The sequence below is a fragment of the Carcharodon carcharias genome, chromosome 6 (assembly GCF_017639515.1).
Source record: "Carcharodon carcharias isolate sCarCar2 chromosome 6, sCarCar2.pri, whole genome shotgun sequence".
NCBI classification, from domain to species: Eukaryota; Metazoa; Chordata; class Chondrichthyes; order Lamniformes; family Lamnidae; genus Carcharodon; species Carcharodon carcharias.
The window spans coordinates 137,841,610-137,866,016 of NC_054472.1; the positions used below are offsets into that span (position 1 = coordinate 137,841,610).

The following is a 24,407-nucleotide window of genomic DNA, read 5'->3' on the forward strand; positions in this document are numbered from 1 at the left end:
TCAACCTCAATATGAAGAGCCCAACTTTGATCTTCTCTGCCCCTGACCAACCCACTCCACCATCATCTCACTCTAACCACCCTCTGCAATCTCTTCCTCACTCCGCTCCGCCCCACATTATGGTCTTGTGCCATAGACTGTCCCACCCGACAGGCAACCTGCCAGTCAATCAGGCTAGCTGTCAGGCAGGAAATTTGATGAAAAAACTTAAAATATATCTTACTATTAATTTTAGCAGGACATTCAGGGCCCTCCCCTGGAAATTTCCTCCCCCCAACCCCAAGTCCACTCTTTATTGCCTTGTTTAAATATCAAAGCTTTTGATTTCAATATAATTATTATCAAGCTTTTGAAATCTTTAAACTTTTGTTACAGAAGTAATTGAGATGGACAGGCTAGGCTTCTATCCACTGGAATTTAGAAGAGTAAGAGGTGACTTGATTGAAACACATAAGATTCTGAAGGGTCTTGCCAGGGTGGCTGTGGAGAGGATGTTTCCTCTTGTGGGAGAGTCTAGAACTAGGAGTCACCGTTTAAAAAAAAGGGGGGTCACCCATTTAAGACAGAGATGAGAAGAATTTTTTTTCTTTCAGAGGGTAGTGAGCCTTTGGAACTCCCTTCCTCAAAAGGCAGTGTAAACAGAGTCTTTGAATGTTTTCAAGGCAGAGCTAGATAGATGCTTGATAAACAAAGGGTTGAAGGGTTACTGGGGGTAGATGGGAGGTTACAGTCAGATCAGCCAAGATCTTATTGAATGGCGGAGCAAGCTGGAAGGGTTGAGTGTCCAACTTCTGTTCCTAACTTGTATGTTCATATGGACACCCTCAAAATAAATTCTAATGAAGTAGGAACTAATTTGCAATGTAAAAGTTACAGCTTGCTTGACATAACATTCCTTAGTTTGTTGTTTTAACTGAGGCATTAAATTTAAAATAAGTTGGTTAAAATAGCAAAAAAAATCATAAAATATATTGTGTCATACGAATGTCAGAAACAGTTATTAGAAAGTAGAGATACTCTAAGTAAGTTATATTGGTATTTGTAGGTGTTAGGAATGAGTTTTAGCCTTAACATTTAAGTTTGGCTTGTATTTCTGTATCTGTGTGTTAAGAAAGGTCAAATGAAGTTTTAGTTTCACTTTAAAAGGCTGCTTGCATTTCTTATGAGAAGTTTACGGCCCTTATAAAGTAAAAGTAAACACACAAGAATAAAACGAATAGAGCTGTTGCCTAGCAATGGAGGGGGGGAGGGGGGCAGATAGGCAGGTTCCTCCCAAAGACATACACACAGAACTAAAGAAACTGCAGTTTTAAATTCAGTTGAAGCCAGGACCCTAGAGAGACTGGACACTGGGAGAGGGAACTGCAGATTTTCCAAAAGAACAAAAATGTCCCCAGCAAAGAAAAAACCCCAAAATCCAGGAGAGTGGAAGAAGGGAAAGTCCAAAGGAGACCTTGTAGTCAAAGGAAGGACAGGAACTGGGAAAAGGTCCTGTTGAGTGAAGTTAAGAGTGTGGGGCAGAGAGAAAGGCTCCAAGCTTCAGATTTAAAGTGAGAACAGCTTGCAAGAAGCAAGAAGGTTTAAAGAGACAACTGAAGTTCTGTAATTCTTTGCTATGGCCATGTAAAGCAGTGGTGTACTGTTACGGCTGAGTTGATGAGAGAGAGTGCATGGAAGAAAGCTTGAATGCATGTGGTGACCCAGAGAAGAGGAACATCAAAAGGAGAGTTCAAAACCCTGGAAGTGAATGCTTGTGGAAGGTATTTGAGAGAACACATCTGTTTGGGAGAAGATTCCAAGGCAAGGTCTTGGAAAGTGGAGATTGGAAACCCTTTTGTGCAGGATAGAATTCAGTGAGACTTGTTGGTTCACAGTGTGACAAGCATCTGCAGGGAGTTGAGGAGAGACCCATAGCATCCATTTGAGGTGGCAGCTGTTACTTGGTTTCAGAGTGTGGTGTGTCTGACCAGAGGGTACCATAGGTTTACATGGACTGGGTACTTACTGTGTACATTAGAGTATAAGATAGCTTTTGTAACTTGTGTTATTCCTACAAATCTGTATAAATCTATAAAGGTATGTGAATGAAGGAGTGTTTTAATATAGGGGAGAATTTTCCCCATTCGGGCAGGTTGGTTGGGCGTGGGCGTGGACCTGATCGCCCCCCACGACCGGGTCCGCACCGCCATTTTACGCAGGTGGGCCAATTAAGGCCCGCCCAGCTTAGTTCACGACTCATGTGGATAACGGGAGTAGGCAGGCAGCGGTGGGCGCACTCAGATCACTGAGTCCAATGGCGACCCGGTGGCCTGTTTAAATGAAGGCCTGGCAGCCTTGGAAAGGCTGCTCATAATGGCTGGGAGAAGGGTTCATCAGAGGGGCAATGTTGGTGACGCAAGTCTGGAGGGTAGGCCATCGGGGCAGGCCAGGCCAGAGGGTAGGCGATCGGGGTATGCCAGGCCGGAGGGTAAGCCAGCGGGACAGTGCGCCCCTCGTTTTTCAGACAAGTGCTGAGCTGCCTTCCTGGAGGAGGTGGCAGCATGGCGGGAGGTCCTTCTTCCAAGGAACAGTGGGCGGAAGACCCTCCCACCTGACTAAACGTGCGTGGGAAGAGGTGGACGAGAGTGTCAGCTCCCATGATGTGGTGCGATGCACATGGCTGCAGTGCCACAAAAGGTTCAATAATCTCCTGCGCTCAGGAAGAGTGAGTACCATGTTGCCTCAAATCACTTAATGTAGCCATCACCCTTTCCCCAAAACCATAGCAACCCCCACCCCCCTACACTCCTGCCAACTCTGAGTATAGTAACATTATTGAATACCTCATGGCACGTATCCCTCACTGGGTGTGACAGCAGAGATTGCCCATGCCTAGTTCACCCTGAGAGGGTTGAGCTAGGATTTGTTCTGCATCAGCAGCATGTGTGACACTGACTCCCAGAGTATAGAATGGGGTTGAAAGTCAAGGGTCTGCACCTAGGCAGAGCGCTGGAACTGCGAAGCATGTCGATGTCAGGGTGCTAAAATGCTGGAAGGGGAGCTTCCAGTTGGTGGGGCACCAATCCATCTCGTGGTGTTTACGCTCCACGTGCTTGTGCCTCCTTGCTTAGCAAAGTGGCACCTTGTGGTGCCACATGTGAAGGAGGCAGCATTTGGGCAATGCTGGGGTAGTCAGCCCTGGCTTGTTTGGGTGAGTGTGCGACGAAGAACTGGAATCCTGCAATGTCCCACTCTGGTTGGGTTGGCAGAGATGCGATGGGAATTCAGGTGCAGGCTGGACTAATCAATGCTCCTCTCTCCTTTTCAGTAAACGTCTGCGCACAATACATTGGAAAGAATACGGACTGGCAGAGGACAGGCCTAGTTGGCCATCCTAATGGTTTTTGAGCAGCAGGCCATGGATCTTGAGAGGCGCCATGTCCCCAGGTCCACTGGTGGCAGTGAGGCTGGGGTGCCACAGGGAGGTATGTTTGGCGAGCGCTCAGGTCACCATGTGTTGAGTGCTCCGTGATTGAAGTTAACAATATGGGTTTACCCTTGATTATGGAAGGATGAGCACATAATGATCTGGGGGAGTAGTATGCAAGTTGACATTGTCTGCAAAGCACGAATCAAATGTCCTTTTTCTTTCTTTCAGCATCACTGGAGCAGGGCCAGGAGGAGGAGGCAGAGGGCCCATCTCTCACCCCTGAAGCCCCCGAGCAAATGCATTCACTAGTGTCACACCATCTCAGCCAGGCTGGCACCAGCACAAATACTAGCACCTCGGTGGGAATTAGATTTTCGGCTAGTGTCCCGGGGCACAGTGGTGAGGGCACTTCACGCTCGCTCAAGCTGCGGGCAGAGACAGAGAGTGCCCAGGGCGCAGGCAGTTGGAAGTCTGCTGGGGACCAGGTTCTTGCTCAGTCGGTGGCTGACGATGTGCCTCTGGAGTCGTCCGAAAGGCAGCGAATGCTGGAAGTGCAGCAGGGTATGCAGGATGATCCTGCAGATGTACATGAGGCTATGCATGACATGGTGCCCATGCTTGAGGAGTCCACGCGGAGCATCACTGTTGCAATGAGCCTCATGGCTGAGCGCCATGCTTCCTTCATGGAGAGAGTGGCGACTTTCATGGAGAGGCACCTCCAGGAGAACAATCAGGTCCTCCTGGAATTGCGCTTGGACCTGCAAGCCCTCACAGCAGCATTGGCCAAAGCTGGTCAGTGCCAGTGTGGGAGATGGTTTGGGCACCAAGTATCCCAGCTTGGTGCCCATCCATCTATGGTGAGCAGGGAGATCCGAAGCGACCTCACGTCGATGCAACAGCTGCCTGTCATATCTGCGGGCTCCTCTTAGGACTCTCCGGATGAGGGCAGCAGCTCCTCCGCCCCTCTGCCAGTGACTGTGGCATCTGTTGAGGCTCCGGCGACTGGGGAGATGCCAGCTGTGGAACTGGCCGTTCCCTCCCTGGTGGGGCCACCAAATGCTCCGCAGACCAGAGGACGCCCGCCACGGCCATCGAGGCCAACAGACAGCACAGTGATCAGGTTGTCTCAGATGCCAGTGCCAGTGTGGGGACAGTACCTAGATGTAGCACTCGTAAGCGTAAACTTAAGGCACCTTAGGCATACCACGGGTTTCTCACTGGTGCTTTTATGTTGGCCCATAGTACTTTGTGGAAGACTTGGTATGATGTCCAATGCCTTTTTTGTTTTGCTTTATGAAGGTACTTTTGTTTACTCAATAAATTTTGACATGTTGCCATGCCTCAGGGTGATTCCTTACTAATGCATGTGTACGGGAAGCCATGATGTTATGATGAGTGAGTTGTTTGAGATTGAGCTTTATTGATAGGGGCCTTAGTTAATGTTCCTATCCAGGCAGGTTTAGCAATCAGGTATCGAGTGTGGAGCCTGCAGCCCTGGCATGTGTTGAAGGTCCATCTGTGGTGTGCTAGCTGAAGGTTCTTTGGATTAAACCTCCCGGGTGTCCCTGCCTCCCTCGAGTATGCCCGGGTCAGCGTCTACCCCCTCAGCGTTCTCCTGTGCGTGCTCATCCTTGGACTCGCTGCTGGACTCATCGTGAGCACCCGGAGCAACTGCATCCACATCTTCCTCGTCCACTGCATCACCCCTTTTCAGTGCCAGATTGTGGAGATCGAAGCATGCAACCACTATTAGCAACACACAATCTGGGGGGTATCGTAGTGCATCCCCTGAGCGATCCAGGCATCGGAAGCACATCTTGAGAAGACCGATAGTTACCACATATCTAAACAAACAAATAGAAGTCAATTCTAATCTTGCATCTTACTTACTGATTCACTAATTAGCCTTATGAAGTATGCGGAATTTTATTAAGTTGGATCTGTTAACTGCGATTCTCTTTCATTATAACAGTAATTGTTTTAGTTCACATTTTTATTTTTTTTATTTTCAGAGATTTGCAAATCTTACTGCCTGCCAGGCTCTAGGGAACATGTGTGTCATGACCATGAATTCAATGAACTTCGCAGGACAACCTAATGATGCTTGTGGACTTTATCGAACCATATTTAAAAAGACTATAAACCTTGGAATTACCCATTCAATATCCTCTTGGTAAGTTACAAGAACTTGCTGTGGGCTGATAATAATCTGAACTTCCTTCTTGAGCAAGCAGCATTTTGATATTTTGATCATCAGGCGCAGAATCTTCCCCCTGTCGGGGTGGGAAGTTTAGGAGCGGGTGTGTGGATGCACGCCCAATTGGAGACGTGCCGCCATTTTACATCAAGGTCTGCCCAGCAGGACGTCTGCCAGGAAGCACTATATGCTCCCTGTGTGGGTGGGGGAGGATTCCCTGAGCTGATAGTGCGCTCCTTTGCGCATGTGCAAGAAAGAGCGCACTCATCTCCCTGAGGCTAAGTGTTGCCTCAGGGCAATCAGTTCTACATTAAAAAATGCTAAAAATAGAAAAAGAAAATTTCCCTGACATGTCCCTCATGTGATATTGTCACATGAGTTGCGACATGTCCATCACTTACAAATACACTTTTATTACATTTTTTAAAACCTACATGAAACCTCATCCTGCCCGTAGATGAGTTTTCATGCTTTTTCTAATGCCCGCCAGGGCTCCTGGCCTGCCTGCCCACCTTAAGGTTGGATGGGCAGGCACACCAATGACTTTAATGATTTTGTCAATGGCCTCAATTGGCCATTGACAGGTCGACGGGCACACAGCTGATTCTGCTGAGCCCCCGCCTACCTGAAAACTTAAATGGGGCGTGGTGACATCGGGAGTTCCGCCCAACGTCATCCCGCATCATTTTATGCGTCGGCAAGTGGGCTCTGTCCCCCTGCTTGCCGACTGGGAAATCCTGGCCCAGGTAAAACGAATGTTCAAACAAGCATTTTTTTCTGGGACCTAGCATGTGAAATTATTTGTTTTCTGGACACCTTTGTAATATAAGAGAAGAATGCTGATGTTAAATCTGAGGTGGATCAGGCCTATTTTAACAGGCTGTGCCATGGTAACATAATCCACAGGTATGGGAAGGGCCAGGGAGAGAAATCAAGGGTTGCATTTTATGGGCTGGAGGGGCAGATTGCTCGCGCCCCCCCCAAACGCCCCTTGCTGCTTTCTACACACCCTCCACCAACCTCGGACACAGTGACACAGCACTCATTCACCTCGCTCAAGATAACTATCAATAAAAGTGAATTTGCAGTTCCTTGGGAGTGGTTTGTGCTGCAGATGAAAATGACGGCCTGGCACAAGGCTGAGTGAAAGCTGCCCAAGCCTGCTCCGGCCTGTTTACCAGTGGAGGCTCCCTCCTGTTCTTTCATTTTCTGCTTCTTCTTGGTCTCTAGAATATGTTGTCACAAATCATTCAGTGCAGCTGAAAGATTCCTGCATGGTAACCCATGTGAACAGCCAGAATAACTGCTCCAGCTCCTCCAATCACAGGTTCCCACTCTCCTGCCCTTGCTGCTTCTCTAGTCATAGATTCTGTCTCTGGAGAAGTGGCAAAATTGGGAGAGAGGGAACCTGTGATTGGAGCTGCTGGAACAATGACTAGTGAAAGTCACCATTGTCCCACAGGCTACTCTGTCTTAGTGAGAGATGACTGGTGGTGAGTTTAACCTGAGATCCACCACAGAAGGTAGGGCCTTCATGGATGACCACAGCCAGTACAGGAATTGAACCCAGGCTGTTGGCATCACTCCACATCATAGCATCTCCAGCTGTCTAGCCAACTGAGCTAACTGACCCCCTAGACTTGTTTGAGCACTGAATGCACAATCTTGCCTTGTCTCATCGGATTCTCCATTGGATTGCATTCAACAGGTCTTAGCAACTTCAAACGAAAATAACATGAGAGCTTCGAAAGAAAGCCCTCAGCAGTACACCCACACCTGCAGATCTGTTCATACATTATGACCTTTTCACATGCAGAGATTTTTAAACTGGTATTGAAACACCCCTCCTTTAAAGCAAGCATCTTCAGCCTTGAAGCAGGGGGAGGGAAGGCCGGGAAACAACAGGGCTGAAATAAAAAGAGAAAGTGCTGGAAAAACTCAGTTGGTCTGGCAGTATCTGTGGAGAAAGAAACAGCGTTAACGTTTCGAATCCAATATGACTCTTCCTCAGAAATCCATAATGTGGGGAAGAGTCATACTGGATTCAAAATGTTAACTCTGTTTCTCTCTCCACAGGTGCTGCCAGACTTGCTGAGTTTTTCCAGTACTTTCTGTTTTTATGTCAGTATGTGTGGGCTTTCTATAGACAAGTTCTACGAAACAAGTATATATCCCTTATTCAATACTGTTAGAAATGGTTTTTCAGAAAAGCTGAGGATTAAAAATACGTAAATTAAAAGCATTGGTGCTTTCTATTGAATACCATTATTAATTAATTTTTCCTGTTGCAGAGTGCATTATTTTAACTTTCCCAAAGAAAATAATATTCTATATTGTAGAGCAGAAGCTTTTATAAATGTTAGGAGCTGCAAAATGGGCAAGTTAAAATTCTGCAACTTAAAAAAAGAGGCCATTAGGAATGACACACTTGTTATATTTAATATATCCTATTGTGGGCAGATAGACAGTGCCTCTGATTTGCTATGTAAATCTTAGCTAAAAGAGCAAAGTAAAATCTCTTAACCTTTTAGGACTGTAAATTCGATGCTGCTGAAAACCCTAATGATTTATAATATGTGTACAAACAATTAATTACACCAGTAGAATTGCTGTTCTTTGGATCTCCCTGGTGCTGGTCTTTCATAAATATTAGGTTTACTTTAATGTACTTTTAAATTCAAAAGTTCAATTATTTATCTGATGCAAAAACAAAAATACCTGGAAAAATTCAGCATCTGCGGAGAGGAATACAGTTCACGTTTCGACTTCATATGACTCTTCATCAGAACTGAGGAAATAGAGAAATGAGGTTAAATATAAGCTGGTAGAGGGGGGTGGGACAGGTGGAGCTGGATAGGGGGCCAGTTATAGGTGGAGGCAAAGAAGAGATTGCCAAAGATGTCATAGACAAAAGGACAAAGGGGTGTTGACGGTGGTGATATTATCTAAGGAATGTGCTAATGGGGACATTAAAAGTAGCAAGCAGGACAAGCTAGTGGCAGATGGCCATAGTAGTGGTGGGGTGGGGGGAAGCGATCGAAATGGACTAAAAGGTGGAAATAAAACAATAGATCAAAATAAATTTAAAAATAGGTGGGAAAAGAAAAATATATTTCTTTAAAAATGATAAATTATTGGAAAAAGGGGGATCGGAAAGGAGGTGGGGATGGAGGAGAGAGCTCATGATCTGAAATTGTTGAACTCGATATTAAGTCCGGAAGGCTGTAAGGTGCCTAGTCGGAAGATGAGGTGCTGTTCCTCCAGTTTGCTTCACTGGAACAATGTAGAGGAGACCGCGTTACCATCCCTATTTCAGTCCCTCCACTGCTAAAACACTTATGTATGCGTTGTTACCTTCTGACTTGCTTAGTACTTTCCAGTTGACCTCCCATCCACAAGTCTTCATAAATGCAAACTCAAAACCCTGTTGCATAAATCCTGTCCCTATTTTTCAATCACCCATCACTCCATCCTTGTTGATCTATATTGACTCATCATCCCCAAATGCATTAGTTCAAAATCCTGACTTTATTAATAAAACCTTACATGATTTTTATCCAGCCGTTGGTGGCACCTCCTTAACACTGCACTGTAGTGTCAATCTGGATTATGAGGAAAATTTTCCCCAAATACTTCAGGCCTTACAGAGGCTTCAAGGTAGCCAAGATAAACTGAAATATCAGTATAGCTCATGTTTAGTACAAGATACTATCTTCATTAAGGAGTTTAATCATCTGCTAGGAATGGCCACCTAGAGGATTAATAAGGGGATGATTGCCACTTAAGTTGCTAGCTAGCCCTCATTAACGTGGCTGCATGTCGTTTTGGTTGAAAGTGCTTGATTTAATGCCCGCTCGAAAAGTAACTAGCTAATTTGGAACAAATGAGTTGTTGCAGAGGATTTTGAGCTCTACTTAAAGGTACATCAGTTTTTCCTGTTTAGTTACTCCTGGAGGTTTGAAGAGGACTTTTGAAACACATCAGGAGACTTTGTGAGATACCTTGTCAAGACTTCACCAAATCCCGATCAGCATTTATTCTAGAAATTCTGTGAACTTCATCCAAAAAGAGCAAGTGCTGTGCTACTCTCCCTCATTGGACACCTTACACAAGTCACTAAAAGAAAGGGAGTGTTTGGTTATTTTACTGCAGGTTGTCATGACATTGGATCACAGCCAAAATTACTTAGGGACATATTAAACTTAAAGGAAGGCATTTGTTTTTCCTTAAAAAGACATACAAGCAAAAGCTGGCTGAAAATGTAAAGTAACCACTTGCTAGAAAAATCTATGTGGATTATACTGAATTACAGTCCAGAGAAAACAGAATGTCACACCTAAAAAGGTGTCAAGGCTGACTTCAGACAGAGACACTTCAAAGGAAGAGATGTAATGGAAAAAACTGAACTTTAATCTCCTGTGGTTGCGAAGACAATTGAGACTGATTACCATGTCAGCAGGAACCATCTGCTGTTGAGCTACATCTCAGAATGTGGAAATGATCGGAGTTGAAAGAAAGCAGATTCTGAGTGAAAGATATGTTTGTTTGTTCCCTTCCAGGAATACACAAGAAAAGGGTTTTAAAAGCCAGCTACAAACCTGGTCTGTGTGAGCTAGTCCTGGTGTTCTAGTTCTGGTGTGCCAGTATGTGCTGTGAAGGTCACAGCTGAAGAACATCAGTTAGGCATCACAGCAGCTTGCAGATAAAAAAGTCATTCTATGCTGCTGGAGGGAAGTCACAAGTCAGCAAAGCCCACAGTCAAAAAGGATGAGAACAGCTTCTCCAGTTAACCTGCAGAACCGACTGTATCGAAACCAACTGCTCAACAGCCAAAGTCAGCTCTGCTAGAATCACCCAACTTCACTGCTGCAACATGTCACCACCTACCCTCACGGACAAGCCAAAGACTGTTTCATATTTTTCTTTTAACTTTTATTTTTGGACTCAACTTCTCATTTCTAATCTGTGTGTACGTGTGTTGAGTTTTTATTATTTTTCTCGGGTTTTTAGCAACTAATAAACTTACTCTTTCTTTGACTCAAGAACGCCTGGTTAAATTAGCTCCTTCTAAAAGATAACTACATTTGGACTGGGAAAAGGCATCCATGAGGGAAGGGATCCTTTTTTATATTGACCTTGTTGAGACCAACGGAGGGGGGTGAATAAAGAAGGGGAGCCAGCTCATTCCTCCTCACCCGGGAGCATAGCAAAATTGGGGTCCTGTTTGGGAAATTAACAATTTTGGGTATCTCGCAAGGATCATAAAAATTTGAGGGATCTCGCCTGGGGACCAGTCTTAACAAGGGCCAGGACTTTACAGCACTGCTGCAGCGTGTCTCCTCCCCGGCAGCGAGCCATTTAAATCTCCATTCAGTTTGGCGGGCCTGTAATATCCTGGCAAGCGGGAGGGGCCATAAAATTGTGGCCAAGGTCTCTCTTGGTCTGCAGGAGGAATGGGAAGAGGACATGAGCTCAGGCAGAGCAGTAGCAGCTGCAAGAGAGAGAGGGGGCCAGCAGGGTGAGATGGGCCTCTTACCCCTGCAGTTAGAGGGCAATCCAATCTTCTCTGAACTCCCTCAAACTGGAAGCTGTCTAAGAACCTATGTGCCTGCTCATTCGGTTCCCGAGCCATCCTGAAACCTGCTGCAATTTTCAGCCAGCTCACTCCACACCTTCAATGCACCCCCTCCAATGCAATCACATCCTTCCTATAATGTGGCAACCAAAACTGCACACAGTACTCCAGCTGTGGCCTCACCAAGGTTCTATATAACTCCAACATGACCTCCCTACTTTTGTAATCTATGCCTCGATTGATGAAGGCAAGTGTCCCATATGCCTTTTTCACCACCCCACTAACATGCCCCTCTGCCTTCAGAGATCTATGGACACACACGCCAAGGTCCCTTTGTTCCTCAGAACTTTCTAGTGCCATGCCGTTCATTGAATACTTCCTTGTCAAATTACTCCTTCCAAAGTGTATCATCTCACACTTTTCAGAGTTAAATTCAATCTGCCACTTATCTGCCCATTTGACCAGCCCATCTATATCTTCTTGTAGCCCAAGACACTCAACCTCATTGTTAACCACCCGGCCAATCTTTGTGTCATCCGCAAACTTACTAATCCTACCCCCCACATAGTCATTTATGTCGTTTATATAAATGACAAATAATAGGGGACCAAGCACAGATCCCTGTGATACGCCACTGGACACTGGCTTCCAGTCACTAAAGCATCCTTCTGTCATCATCCTCTGCCTCCTACAACTAAGCCAATTTTGAATTATCAAATTACCCTATATCCCATGTGCATGTGTGTTCTTTACAAGTCTCCCATGTGACCTTGTCAAAGGCTTTGCTGAAATCCATATAAACTACATCAACTGCACTAACCCCATCTACACACCTATTCACATCCTCAAAAATTCAATCACATTTGTTAGGCATGACCTCCCTCTGACAAAGCCATGCTGACTATCCCTGATCAAACCTTGCCTCTCCAAATGGAGATAGATTCTCTCCTTCAGAAATTTCTCCAACAGTTTCCATAACAGTGACGTGAGTCTCACTGGCCTGTAGTTCTGTGGCTTATCTCTACAACCCTTCATAAATAGCAGAACCACATTAGCCATTCTCCAGTCCTCTGGCACCTCCCCCGTGGCCGGAGAGGAATTAAACATTTGGGTCAGAGCCCCTGCGATCTCCTCCCTTGCATCCCTCAGCAGTCTGGGACACAAATCATCCAGACCTGGAGATTTGTCCATTTTTAAGCCTGCCAACACCTCCAATACCTTGTCACTCCCTATATCAATTTGCTTAAGAACCTCGCAGTCTCTCCCCCCGAGTTTGATACCTTCATCCTCATTCTCTTGGGTGAAGACAGACATGAAGTATTCATTCAACACTCTAGTGATGTCCTCTGGCTCCACCCATAGATTGCCCCCTTGGTCCCTTATGGGTCCTACTCTTTCCCTGGTTATCCTCTTCCCATTGATATACTTATAGAATATCTTGGGATTTTCCCTACTTTTACCAGCCAGAGCTTTCTCATATCCCCTCTTTGCTCTCCTAATTGCTTTCATAAGCTCCACCCTGCACTGTCTGTACTCTACTAATGCCTCTGCTGATTTGCTTCCCTTGTACCTGCTAAAAGCCTCTCTTTTCCTTCTCCTCACAACCTGAATATCCCTGGTCATCCATGGTTTCCTGGGCTTGTTACTCCTTCTTATCACCCTATAGGAAACATGTTGAGCCGATATCCTCCCCATTTCCTTTTTGAACACCCGCCACTGTTCCTCAGTAGATTTCCCCACAAGTAACTGTTCCCAGTCTACTCTGGCCAGATCCTGCCTTATTTTAATAAAATCCACTCTCCCCCAATTCAAAACATTTTTTTGCAACTTGTTGATTTCTTTGTCCATAACAAACTTAAGCTGTACCATAAGATAAAAGCAAAAAACTGCAGAAGCTGGAAATCCAAAACAAAAACAAAAATACTTGAAAAAACTCAGCAGGTCTGGCAGCATTTGCGGAGAGGAACACAGCTAACGTTTCAAGTCCAAATGACCCTTCAACAGAACAGTTCAGTTCGAAATGTTGGCTGTGTTTCTCTCCTCAGATGCTGCCAGACCTGCTATGCTTTTCCACGTATTTTTGTTTTTGTTTTCAACTGTACCATGTTGTGGTCTCTATCGCTAAAATGCTCGCCCACCACCACCTGAGCCACCTGTCCGGCTTCATTCCCAGAATTAGGCCCAGCACTGCGCCGACCCTTGTTGGACCCTCTAACAGATTGAACTAAAAAGTTCTCCTGTACACATTTCAAGAAATCCACTCCATCCAAGCCCTTAACACTATGTCTATCCCAATTAATGTAAACTAATATAATTACCCTATTGTTATTGTTTTTATACATTTGCACAAATTGTGCACAAAATTGTTCCTCAATTCCTGACTATCTGGGTGTCTGTCATAAGCACCTAATAATGTGGTTGCCCCTTTTTTATTCCTAAGCTCTATCCACAGAGCTTTATTTGATGCCCCCTCCAAGATATCATCTCTCATTACTGCAGTAACTGACTCCTTAACTAATAATGCAATGCCTCGTCTTATTTTACCCCCTCCCCTGTCTCTCCTGAAGATTCTATATCCTGGAATGTTGAGCTGCCAATCCTGCCCTTCCCTCAACCACGTCTCACTGATGACTACTATATCACAATTCCACATGTCAATCTTCACCCTTAACTCATCCATTTTACCTGTAATACTCCTGGCATTAAAGTAGAGGCCATCCAGACTTGCCTTAGTCCCTTGAAGCTTATTGCAGTTGTGTTCCCTCTGACTTGATTGTTTTACTGTATTATGATGTGTCTCTATTCTGCTAACATTCTGTGTCCCCTCCCCCTGCCGAATTAGTTTAAACTCCTCCCAACAGCACTAGCAAACCTGCCTGCAAGGATGAACATTCTGGTTCAGATGTAGACCGTCCCGCTTGTAGAGGTCACACCTTCCCCAGAATCGGTCCCAGTGATCCAGGAATTTAAAATCATCCCTCCTGCACCAACTCTTAAGCCACGTATTCACCTGTGCTATTCTCCTATTTCTGAGCTCGCTAGCACATGGCATTGGGAGTAATCCAGAGATTACAACCCGAGAAGTCTTGCTTTTTTCTAGCAATTTATTTTACTTAACTATTTGTAAACTTATTACAACAATACAGTTATTAATACAATTATCAGAAAGATTTCAAATCCAACATTTTGCACAGCTTGAGTGATAATTAATAGGACATTATAAAAATGCAATGTCTGTAGTGCAAGAACAAAGGGTAACATTGATTAGTAAGATAAAAGAGTCATTTACTGCATGAAAGGAAGCCATTCAGCCCATTTAAGTCCATGCTGGCTCTCCTTGGAGTAATCCAATCAGTCCCACTCCCAGCTTGATCACCATCACCCTGCAGGTTAATTTCCTTCAAGTGCCCATTGATTTCCTTTTGAAATTTGTTTTAGTCTTGTAGCTTATGAGTTCTTACCGCATAAAAAGTTCTTTCTCACATCCCCTCACACCTCTTTCCCAAAAACATCAAACCTTAGAGACAGAAAGAATGAAAGAACTTGCATATATATGGCATCTTTGGGTTATCCCACAGCATTTCCCAACCAAGTGGTTACTTTTGAAGTATTCAACTGTGGTTTGGATGCATTTATACCTCTAGAACAGAACTGAGATAACTGGGGTGGCTGAGTGGGGACGGAAGGCATGACTGAGTGATGGGAAAGGGGTTTTGGAAGGGGAAAGCTGAATGAGTGTGGAGCAGGTTGGGAAGAAGGGATGCTGAGTGAATGATTTGGGGGAAGGTGGGTTGGGAATGTGTGGGGTGTGTATGTGTGTGCATGCATGCCTGTAAGCACTGTCGGGGAAGATGAGCTGGTTACAATATGTGTGGGGATGGGGGAAGAGGGGTTTTGAAGCTTCTGTCACTAAGGAATATGGAGAGCTTGGCTGAAGCCGACATGAGTACATAAAATAACATTTTTACAAAGTACTTGAAAAACACAGATTTTCATATTTATATGATGTATTACTACTTTATGTTGATCCCTAACAGGCTTGTCCAATCTTTTTGCTTGTGGGGGCCAAATTTCCATTTTTTTTACTCAAGGGGTTGATGAGCAAATTTCAGAAAGATAAAGCTTGGCACAACATTTAAACATGAATTTCAAAAAAGTTGAGGTACAAAGGAAAAAAGCAACTTGTTGAGCAAAAATAAAGCAATGTCAAAGTAATAATCAATAATTTAAAAAACAAATAATTCATATAAATGACCATTAGAGTGTGAGAGGGTCAGACTTTGTGTGCCCAGCTCACTTCCAATCTCAGGGCGCTCGCTCATTCACCTTCATCCATAGTGTGAGTAGGTGTGAGTATGTGTTGGTGTGTGGTGTATTGGTGTGTTTCTCTCCCACATTTGCTGCTGATAGGCTCACTAAAGCAAATGCGGGAGAAGAACAGCCCGTGATTGGAGGAGGAGCCCCTTGCAGAACCTTCAACTTCACTTACACGTCATAGGCATTTTGAACAGTGGCTCCGGGGGCCACATCTAACCTGTGGGCTGCAAGTTGGATAAGCCTGATCTATAACATGCGAATTTTAATAATATACCAAACGTACCTATGCTGCTTTATTGCTGTTTTGTTTTTGCTGAGATCTGGGGTCACATTAATTTCCAATAGTTTTTTGTTGATATATACTTGCTCATGGGATGTATGCATTGTTGGCAAAGCCAACATTTGTTCCCCATGTCTAATTGCCATTGAGAAGGTGGTGGTAAGTTAAAATGGGTCACATTGGAAAATAGCTTGCTAGGCACTGACATAGTTCTTTGCTTAATTTTACATGTATATACTTCAGCAAGGTCATGTTCTATTGTTAGTATGGACTTCACCCTGTATTACTTGCACTAACTGCATCGAATGCTGAAATGCTGAGGACACTTTGGTGATTTTATACATATGCATTGGTCCACAGTCCTGATGGTAATAGAAGGTAGACAAAGGGAAAGTTAATGTGTCTACAAGTCTAATAATCCCACCCATTTGAAGTGGCCCAGAAGCATTTCACAACAGATCATAAAAAGCCCTATAATTACATGATTCCTTTTCACAAAAAAATCTCAGACCTTAAGTGAGAGGAACCCCTATTAAAAATTAGGTAAAACGCTTCTACAACAATGCACAGTGTCCATAATAAAACACAAGAGCTGGAGGAAATCATGTGTTGAGAGGAACCAGACTTTATTTTTATTCATTCACAGGATGTGAGTGTCACTGGCTAGGCCAGTATTTATTGCCCATTCCTAATTGCCTTTGTTCAGGGGATATTTAACAGTCAACCACATTGTTGTGGGTCTCAAATCATCTGGGGGCCAGAGCAGTAAAGGCCAGTAGATTTCCTTCCCTAAAGTGCCCAGATGAGTTTTTAACAACAATTGGCAATGGGTTCATGGTCATCATCAGACGTTCATTGAATTCAAATTTCACCATCTGCCATGGTGGGATCCAAACCTGGGTCCCCAGAGAATCACCCTGGGTTTCTGGAATATTAGTCTAGTGAGGATACCACTATGCCATCACCTCTCCTTAGCATGCTAGTGATTACAGATACATGGTTGCAGAAAAATCAGGACTGGGCATTAAATATTGTGAGGTATAACACAATTTGAAAAGAGAGAGGGAAAACAGGGAGTACCTGTATTTATTTAGGATAGCATAATGGCAGTAGGAAAAAGGGACGCAGCTATCAGCAAGACAAAAATAGAATCCATACCAACAGAGAGAAAAGTTAATAAGGATCCATCACACTAATCCAGACACCTAATATTGGAAAGTATGGAGGAAGAAATATACAGACAAATTAGGGAATTGAGTTAAAAAAAAGAATAATCATCATGAGGAATTTCAAGTACCCTGAAACAGTGGGTGGAATTTTCAGTGCCCACACAGCATCGGGCGTGTTCGGTGGCAGACAACATTGCGCAGTCAGTTTCACAATGGCATGTAACCAATTCGCGATTGTACGCTCAGCCCACCGATGGTGAGACACATTTCCCAGCATCAGACATTGGAAACCTCATTGTAATACATCAGCATATCATTGTTAGGCCAGCCCGCCCGAATCATCATCCCCCACCACCACCCTGCTGGATCGTCCATCCACATCGGCAGGAAAGCACGCCAACATATTTCACAACAGCACATAAAATGTGTGTACTTGGCAGGCTGCACTTTGAGGGGGTGAGTACACAGTAACATTATGCAGCGCTTACCATGGTCACTTGCTGGACTTCAAACTTGAGAGGCATTCGGGGGCTGGGGTTAAGGGCAGCCCTGCCGTTGAGGCGACTTGTGGTGGGGGGAGGGCTGCCTTGCGGTTGAGGTGATTTGTTGCAGGGGTGGCGGGGTTGGTGCCCTGCTATTAAATATAATGCACAAGCATTTGGGGTTGGGATTAGATTGGGCAAGGGAAGTGGCCATGCATTAGGGAAACCTCTATAAAGTGACCATTCCTCTGCAACTGAGACAGTTCAGATGCAGCCACATTGATATGACTGGAGTTGGAGTTGGGCTGACCACTCAAGCAATGCAGAGGTATCAAAGTGCCACCAAGTATTCCAAAGCTTTTCACCGACACCCCCAGCCTCCTCTCTCCACCACCACCACCACCAACAAAGCGCCCCTACCAACCACCCGCCAACAACCCCCCCCCCCCACCCCCCCCCCCCCCCCCGCTCCCCTGCACAGACTGCAAAGTCATGAGCGCTTTAGTGGACTGCAGAACAGTCGGTCGACTGCACACGTTGTACAATCTCCCCACTAAACCTGGCCATGGATCAGTCACTACTGGAGGTGTTCACAGCCCCTTGCAATATCAGCATCCCAGTTTGGACCAGTCTCCCCATGCAGCGCGGGTTAGGAGAATGCCTGCGCCTGAGCTGAGAGCAAAGCATGCAGTCCAATGGGCGAAGCTGCTGCCAATTGGTCGGATGGAGCGGGGCAGAGGTGGTGGGGTTTCGGGAAGCCATACAGTACACTAATCTCTGTCCATCCAAGTGGTGGCCAGCACTCTCCAGGAATCATTAAGGGGCCTTCACACTTGATCAGGACAGGTTCTTAGTACACCCATGCTAACCATGTGTCTCTTTTATCCTGCAGGAGATGTACATCAGGATCATGGAGCTTGGTGAACTAGCTGTATGCCTGATGGCCTACAGAGAGCAAGGGTGATGGAGGAGCGAGCGACTGAGGCTCCTGGCTGTGCAGAGGCAGGAGCAGCAAGCATGGGAAGAAGGGGTGCCTGAGGCTCCCACACATGCCCCCAAAGAGCCACAATGAGCTGTCGCTGGTCGGCGCCTAGCAACACCCAGGGGCTATAGATGCCACCTTTCGTTCCTCCAGATGACCGAGGCCAGTGTCGCCAAAACTGCACATGTTTTGGGAACTGGTCGGTCACATCTGCCAGCTACTGCAGGATTTGGCACCGTGGGAACATGGAGGGCATCCACTGCCAGTGGCCATGAAAGCAACCGTGGCAATCAGTTTCTACGCCAGTGGCTTCTTTCAGGGCTCCACAGGTGACCTCTGTGGGATCTCACAAACCTCCACCCACAAATACATCCATGAGGTCATGGATGCCATCTTTGCGAGGGCACACAACTTTGTGCCTTTCGCCTGGGACTAGGACAGCCAGAATTCAAGAGCGATTAGATTCGCCCAGATCTCGGGTTTCCCACACGTACGAGGTGCAACAGCCCTCGTGTCGTTCAGATCTCTGTCACAACAAACGGTGAACTACATCGACCACAGGGGGTTCCATTTGCAAAATGTGCAGTTGGTGTGTGGTCACCAGAAATGCATCGTGCAGGTGTGCGAACAGTTTCCAGGGCGTATGCCCAACCCTTACATCATCAGTTGGTCACAGATCCCTGAAGTCTTCCAGGGTCCACAGAAGCTGCAGGGATGGCTCTTCGGGAACAAGGGCTATCTGTAGAGGCCGTGGCTGATTACACCTGTGCGGCGACCTCAGACAGCAGGAGAACGGCGGTATAATGAGGCTCATGGTGCAGTTCACTACATGGTGGAGTAGACCATCGGCATGCTGAAGATGAGATTCCGGTGCCTGGGCCGGTCTGATGGAGCCCTGCAATACAGTCCACAGAGGGTGTCACACTTTGAAACTTTAGAAGCATCTGATCCTTTGTCTGTCTTCAGCACCTGACCCCTTCAGGAGCACAGCATCAGTGGTCACAGATGCTGAAGAGATGGGGGCCAGCCCATCTTAAAGGTGCTGAGAATACACAGAGAGAATGAGAGAACTCTGTGGCACCTGCTCGCTACATTCAGGCAGCAATGACAAGCACCACTGAGGTCCAGGCATCAGTAATGTTTCCAGGGAGTGTGAGGCTGGACCAATACTTTGGTCTGAAGGTTGCACAGAGCACAGGGAAGACTGACACCTGCTTTTATCGGCTGCAAAAAGGCTTCACATCTGAGGACAAGAACAGTGTTCATCAGAGCAAGGAGCCATAGGCAGGGAGACATTCTTAGAAGTTTATTGACAATAGTGAAGAATATGCACAAGTGATTAATACCTGTGCCCAGGCTGTGCAACTAATTCTTCTTAATTTTCCTAACCCTGCTGCTACTTCTTGGTGCTCATTGGATATCCACAGCGGAGGTGGAGGCAGCCAGCTGACTGCAACACCCTGTCTGCGATGTCCTTAGCGGGCATCTTCTGGAGAGCCGAGACTTGGAAGGCCCCGGCCTGCTTTCGAAGTCCTGCTGTGTGGCAGTGACACCCTCGACCAGTGGAGCTGATGCTGCTGAGGTCACAGGAAGAGGGGAATCAGATGGGCCAGACACTTTTGGGGTCACCTGGGTAGATGGCCCCAGAGTGCGTACCAGCTGATCCTCCTCCCTATGAGTGCCGAAGAGCTCCAGCCTGACTGCTTGAGGAGAAGGGGGAGCTGGAGTGAGATCGAGCTGCCTGGCACCCCACTCACGTATACATTGTTGGAGGCCAGCTATGGCATAAGTGATGGAGTTGAGCCCGCATAACAGTGCAGGAGAACCATCCTAGACCAAGGTCTCCAGGAAGGCTGCTATTCTACTAGTTTTTGTCTCGGTGCATTGGTATGCCAGCGCTATCACCTCAGCCTGAAGGCGGACGGACTTCTCCATCATGCCGTGCAACCTGAGGAGTGCAGCGGACATTCCTTCCTGAATTTGGCCTTTGCAGCTTTAGCAACTGTGACATCACCGAGTCCAGAGGCTTGTCATCTGACTCAGACTCAGCAAATTTCTGGCCTCCAGCAGTCCTCCGAGTGCCAGGCTACCAGTAAAGTCCCTGCTGCCACCTGCTGTGGATCAGATAGTGTGACATGCTCACCAGATTGTGATCCCGAGGCTATCCTAAAGCTAGGTCCCACTGAGGTGTGTGTCTGCGCTGGCGGAGGGTGTGGGTGAGCGCTGTGACAGGACCTCAAGGAGGGTGTCTTCAGATTCCTCTTCAGAGGTTTCTTCGGGGCTTGATTGGAGGCCCTGTGTAATGGACTCCATCGATTGTTTCCCAGATGTGCCTGCAAAAGCAAGGGGAGATAGTTAGTGCATGGCAGTGCCTGTGAAACAGGACTCATTACTCACAGCATGGTTGTCTGATGTATGTTGCACTGCTGGATCCTCACTTTGTAGAGCACCGTCAACCTCACAGTCAGCACAGGACCAGTCCAGATTGTTGCTGGCCAGCTGGATGGCTCTGTTTTCAAAGTCAGTGATGACCTTGATTTCAGGCATTCCTTCACCAGTCCACGACTTCTCCCTGTTGTTGTGCCAGCTTGTCCGGCATGAAGAGAGGTCGAGAGAGTGTAAGCAAGACACCAGCCAGGCCAAATGATAAGTATGTTGGCCTGTGTGGGTGGTGAGCGGTCCCATGGATGGGATGAGTACAATGACAGTGAGTATGAGAGAGTGAATGGTGATGTTCCTTGAACTGGCAATGAGTGAGGGCTCTGTGGATGTGTGATGGGTTTGTGAGTGTGTGAGTTGTGAGTGATGAGGAAAGTGACTTACCCTGGCAGAACCCTCGCCTCCTCTTCACCATGGACGTCCAATCCTTCTACACCTCCATCCCCCGCCAGGAAGGTCTGAGGGCTCTCCGCTTCTTCCTCGAACAGAGGCCCGAACAATCCCCATCCGCCGCTACTCTTCTCCGTCTGGCTCAACTTGTTCTCACACTGAACAATTTCTCCTTAAACTCCTCTCACTTCCTCCAAATATGGCTATGGGTACCCACATGGGCCCCAGCTATGCCTGTCTCTTTATGGGGTATGTGGAACATTCCTTGCTCCAGTCCTACTCCGGTCCCCTACCACAACTCTTTCTCCGGTACATCGATGATTACCTCGGTGCTGCTTCATGCTCTCGTCTGGACCTGGAAAAATTTATTAATTTTGTTTCCAATTTCCACCCCTCTATCATTTTCACATGGTTCATCTCTGACACTTCCCTTCCCGTCCTTGACTTCTCTGTCTCAATTTCTGGTGATTGATGGTCCACCAATATTCATTACAAGCCTACCGACTCCCACAGTTACCTCGACCACAGCTCCTCACACCCTGCTTCCTGTAAGGACTCCATCCCATTCTCTCAGTTCCTTCGCCTCCGTCGCATCTGTTCTGCTGATGCCACTTTCAAAAACAGTTCCTCTGACATGTCCTCCTTCTTCCTTAACCGAGGTTTCCCACCCACGGTGGTTGACAGGGCCCTCAACCGTGTCTGGCCCATCTCCCGTGCATCCGCCCTCAAACCTTCTTCTCCCTCCCAGAAACATGATAGGGTCCCCCTTGTCCTCACTTATCACCCAACAAGCCTCCGCATTCAAAGGATCATCCTCCGCTATTTCCGCCAACTCCAGCATGATGCCACCACCAAACGCATCTTCCCTTCACCCCCATTCGGCATTCCACAGAGATTGTTCCCTCCGGGACACCCTGGTCCACTCCTCCAGCACCCCCTATACCTCAACCCCCTCCCATGTCACCTTCCCATGCAACCGCAGAAGGTGCAACACCTGCCCCTTTACTTCCCCTCTCCTCATCATCCAAGGGCCCAAACACTCCTTTCAAGTGAAGCAACATTTCACTTGCACTTCCCTCAATTTAGCCTACTGCATTCGTTGCTCCCAATGCGGTTTCCTCTACATTGGAGAGACCAAACGTAGACTGGGTGACCGCTTTGCAGAACACCTTCAGTCTGTCCGCAAGCATTACCCAGACCTCCCTGTCGCTTGCCATTTCAACACTCGACCCTGCTCTCATGCCCACATGTCCGTCCTTGGCTTGCTGCATTGTTCCAGTGAAGCTCAACGCAAACTGGAGGAACAGCACCTCATCTTCCGACTAGGCACTTTACAGCCTTCTGGACTGAATATTGAGTTCAACAATTTTAGATCATGAACTCTCTCCTCCATCCCCAGCCCCTTTCCGATTCCCCCCCCCCCTCGCCCTTTGTTCCCAATAATTTACATAGATTTTTATTTTCCCACCTACTTCCATTATTTTTAAATTATTTCCATCCATTGTTTAATCTCTACCTTTTAGCCTTTTTTGATTTCTTCACCCCACCCCATTCCCACTAGGGCTATCTGTACCTTGTTTGTCCTGCTTTCTACCCTTAATTAGCACATTCCATAGATAATATCACCGCCTTCAACACTTCTTTGTCCTTTTGTCTGTGACATCTTTTGGTTATCTCCACCTATCACTGGCCCTCTATCCAGCTCTACTTGTCCCACCACGCCCCCCCCCCCCCAACCTTAAACCAGCTTATATTTCACCTCTCTTCTATTTTTATTTAGTTCCGTTGAAGGGTCATTCGGACTCGAAACGTTAACTATGCTCCTCTCCGCAGATGCTGCCAGACCTGCTGAGTTTTTCCAGGTATTTTTGTTCTTGTTTTGTAAGGGATAGACAGGATAATACCACAAGTAATGAGACAGAGGTGGCAGAAATATTAAATTAGTATTTTGCTTCAGTATTTACCAGGGAGCTAGAACAGGGAGTCATGACATTGAGTGATGAGATCAGTAATCAGTTAAGTGTGTTTACAATAAAAATATGGATGTATGGACTAAACTTAATAAACTCAAGATAAAACCCCTGTTCCAGATGGATTGCAGCTATGTAATTTTAAAGAAACTAAGAAAGAGATAGCAGAGGCAATGCTATTCATATTTAATCATTTATGAAAAAGGTGTAGTGCTTGATAACGGGCAGATAGCAAATGTAATTCCTATATTTAATAAGGGAGACAGAATGTGTCCAGGCAATATTAGACCAGTCAGCTTGACATCGATGGTAGGAAAATAGTCAAATCCTTACTGAAGGAGAGAATCGAAGAACATCTAGAAAAGAAAAATAGAATAATGAATTGTCAGCATGGACTTTAAAAGGGAAAACCTTGTTTGACTAACCTTATTAAATATTTTTGAAGATTGTAGACCATGGTAATGCAGTCGATGTAATTTATCTGGATTTTCAAAAGGCTTTTGATAACGTGCCCCATAATAGGCTAATAAATAAGGTCAGTCAGGGGACAAGTGCCAGAATGGATTGCTTGCTGGGTTAAAGATAGAAAGCAAAGAGTGGGAGTAAAAGGATATTCAGAGTGGCAGAAGGTGGGAGGTTGCTGTTCCACAAGGATCAGTGCTGGAACCACTGTTATTCACAATTTATGTGAACAATTTGGATTTTAGAATCAAAAACACAATTTTTACATTTGCAAATGACACCAAATTGGGATAGTCAATACTGAGGAGGACTGCAACAAATTACAGGAGGACATTAATAAACTTGTAGAATGGGAAAATAATTGGTAAATGAAGCTCGACACAAATAAATGTGAAGTAGTACCTTTTGCCAGGAAGAATAGGGAGGTCACATAGTATTTGGATGATGCAAGTCTAGATGGGGTAGAGGAGCAAAGGGACCTTGAAGTACCAATGCATCATTCACTAAAAGCCAGGAGGCTGTAAAGTGCCTAACCATGTTTTTTATTTATTCTTTCATTGGATGTGGCCATCATGGACAAGGTGAGCAAAACAAAAATAAAAATAAAAATATCTGGAAAAACGCAGCAGGTCTAACAGCATCTGCGGAGAAGAATACAGTTAACGTTTCGAGTTTATATGACTGAGCATTTGTTGTCTATCCCTAATTGCCCATCAACCAGGTAAGGATGGAAGA

General features: G+C 46.0%; 1 protein-coding gene across 1 annotated transcript in view; it reads left to right on the top strand.

The window, feature by feature from the left end:
• tmem67 (transmembrane protein 67) overlaps positions 1 to 24,407 on the top strand; it is a 287,301-nt gene that overhangs the window by 77,827 nt on the left and 185,067 nt on the right. The window contains exon 9 of the mRNA XM_041189291.1: positions 5,422 to 5,582. Coding sequence (XP_041045225.1) covers positions 5,422 to 5,582 — 161 coding nt within the window. The remainder of the gene's footprint in view (positions 1 to 5,421; positions 5,583 to 24,407) is intronic.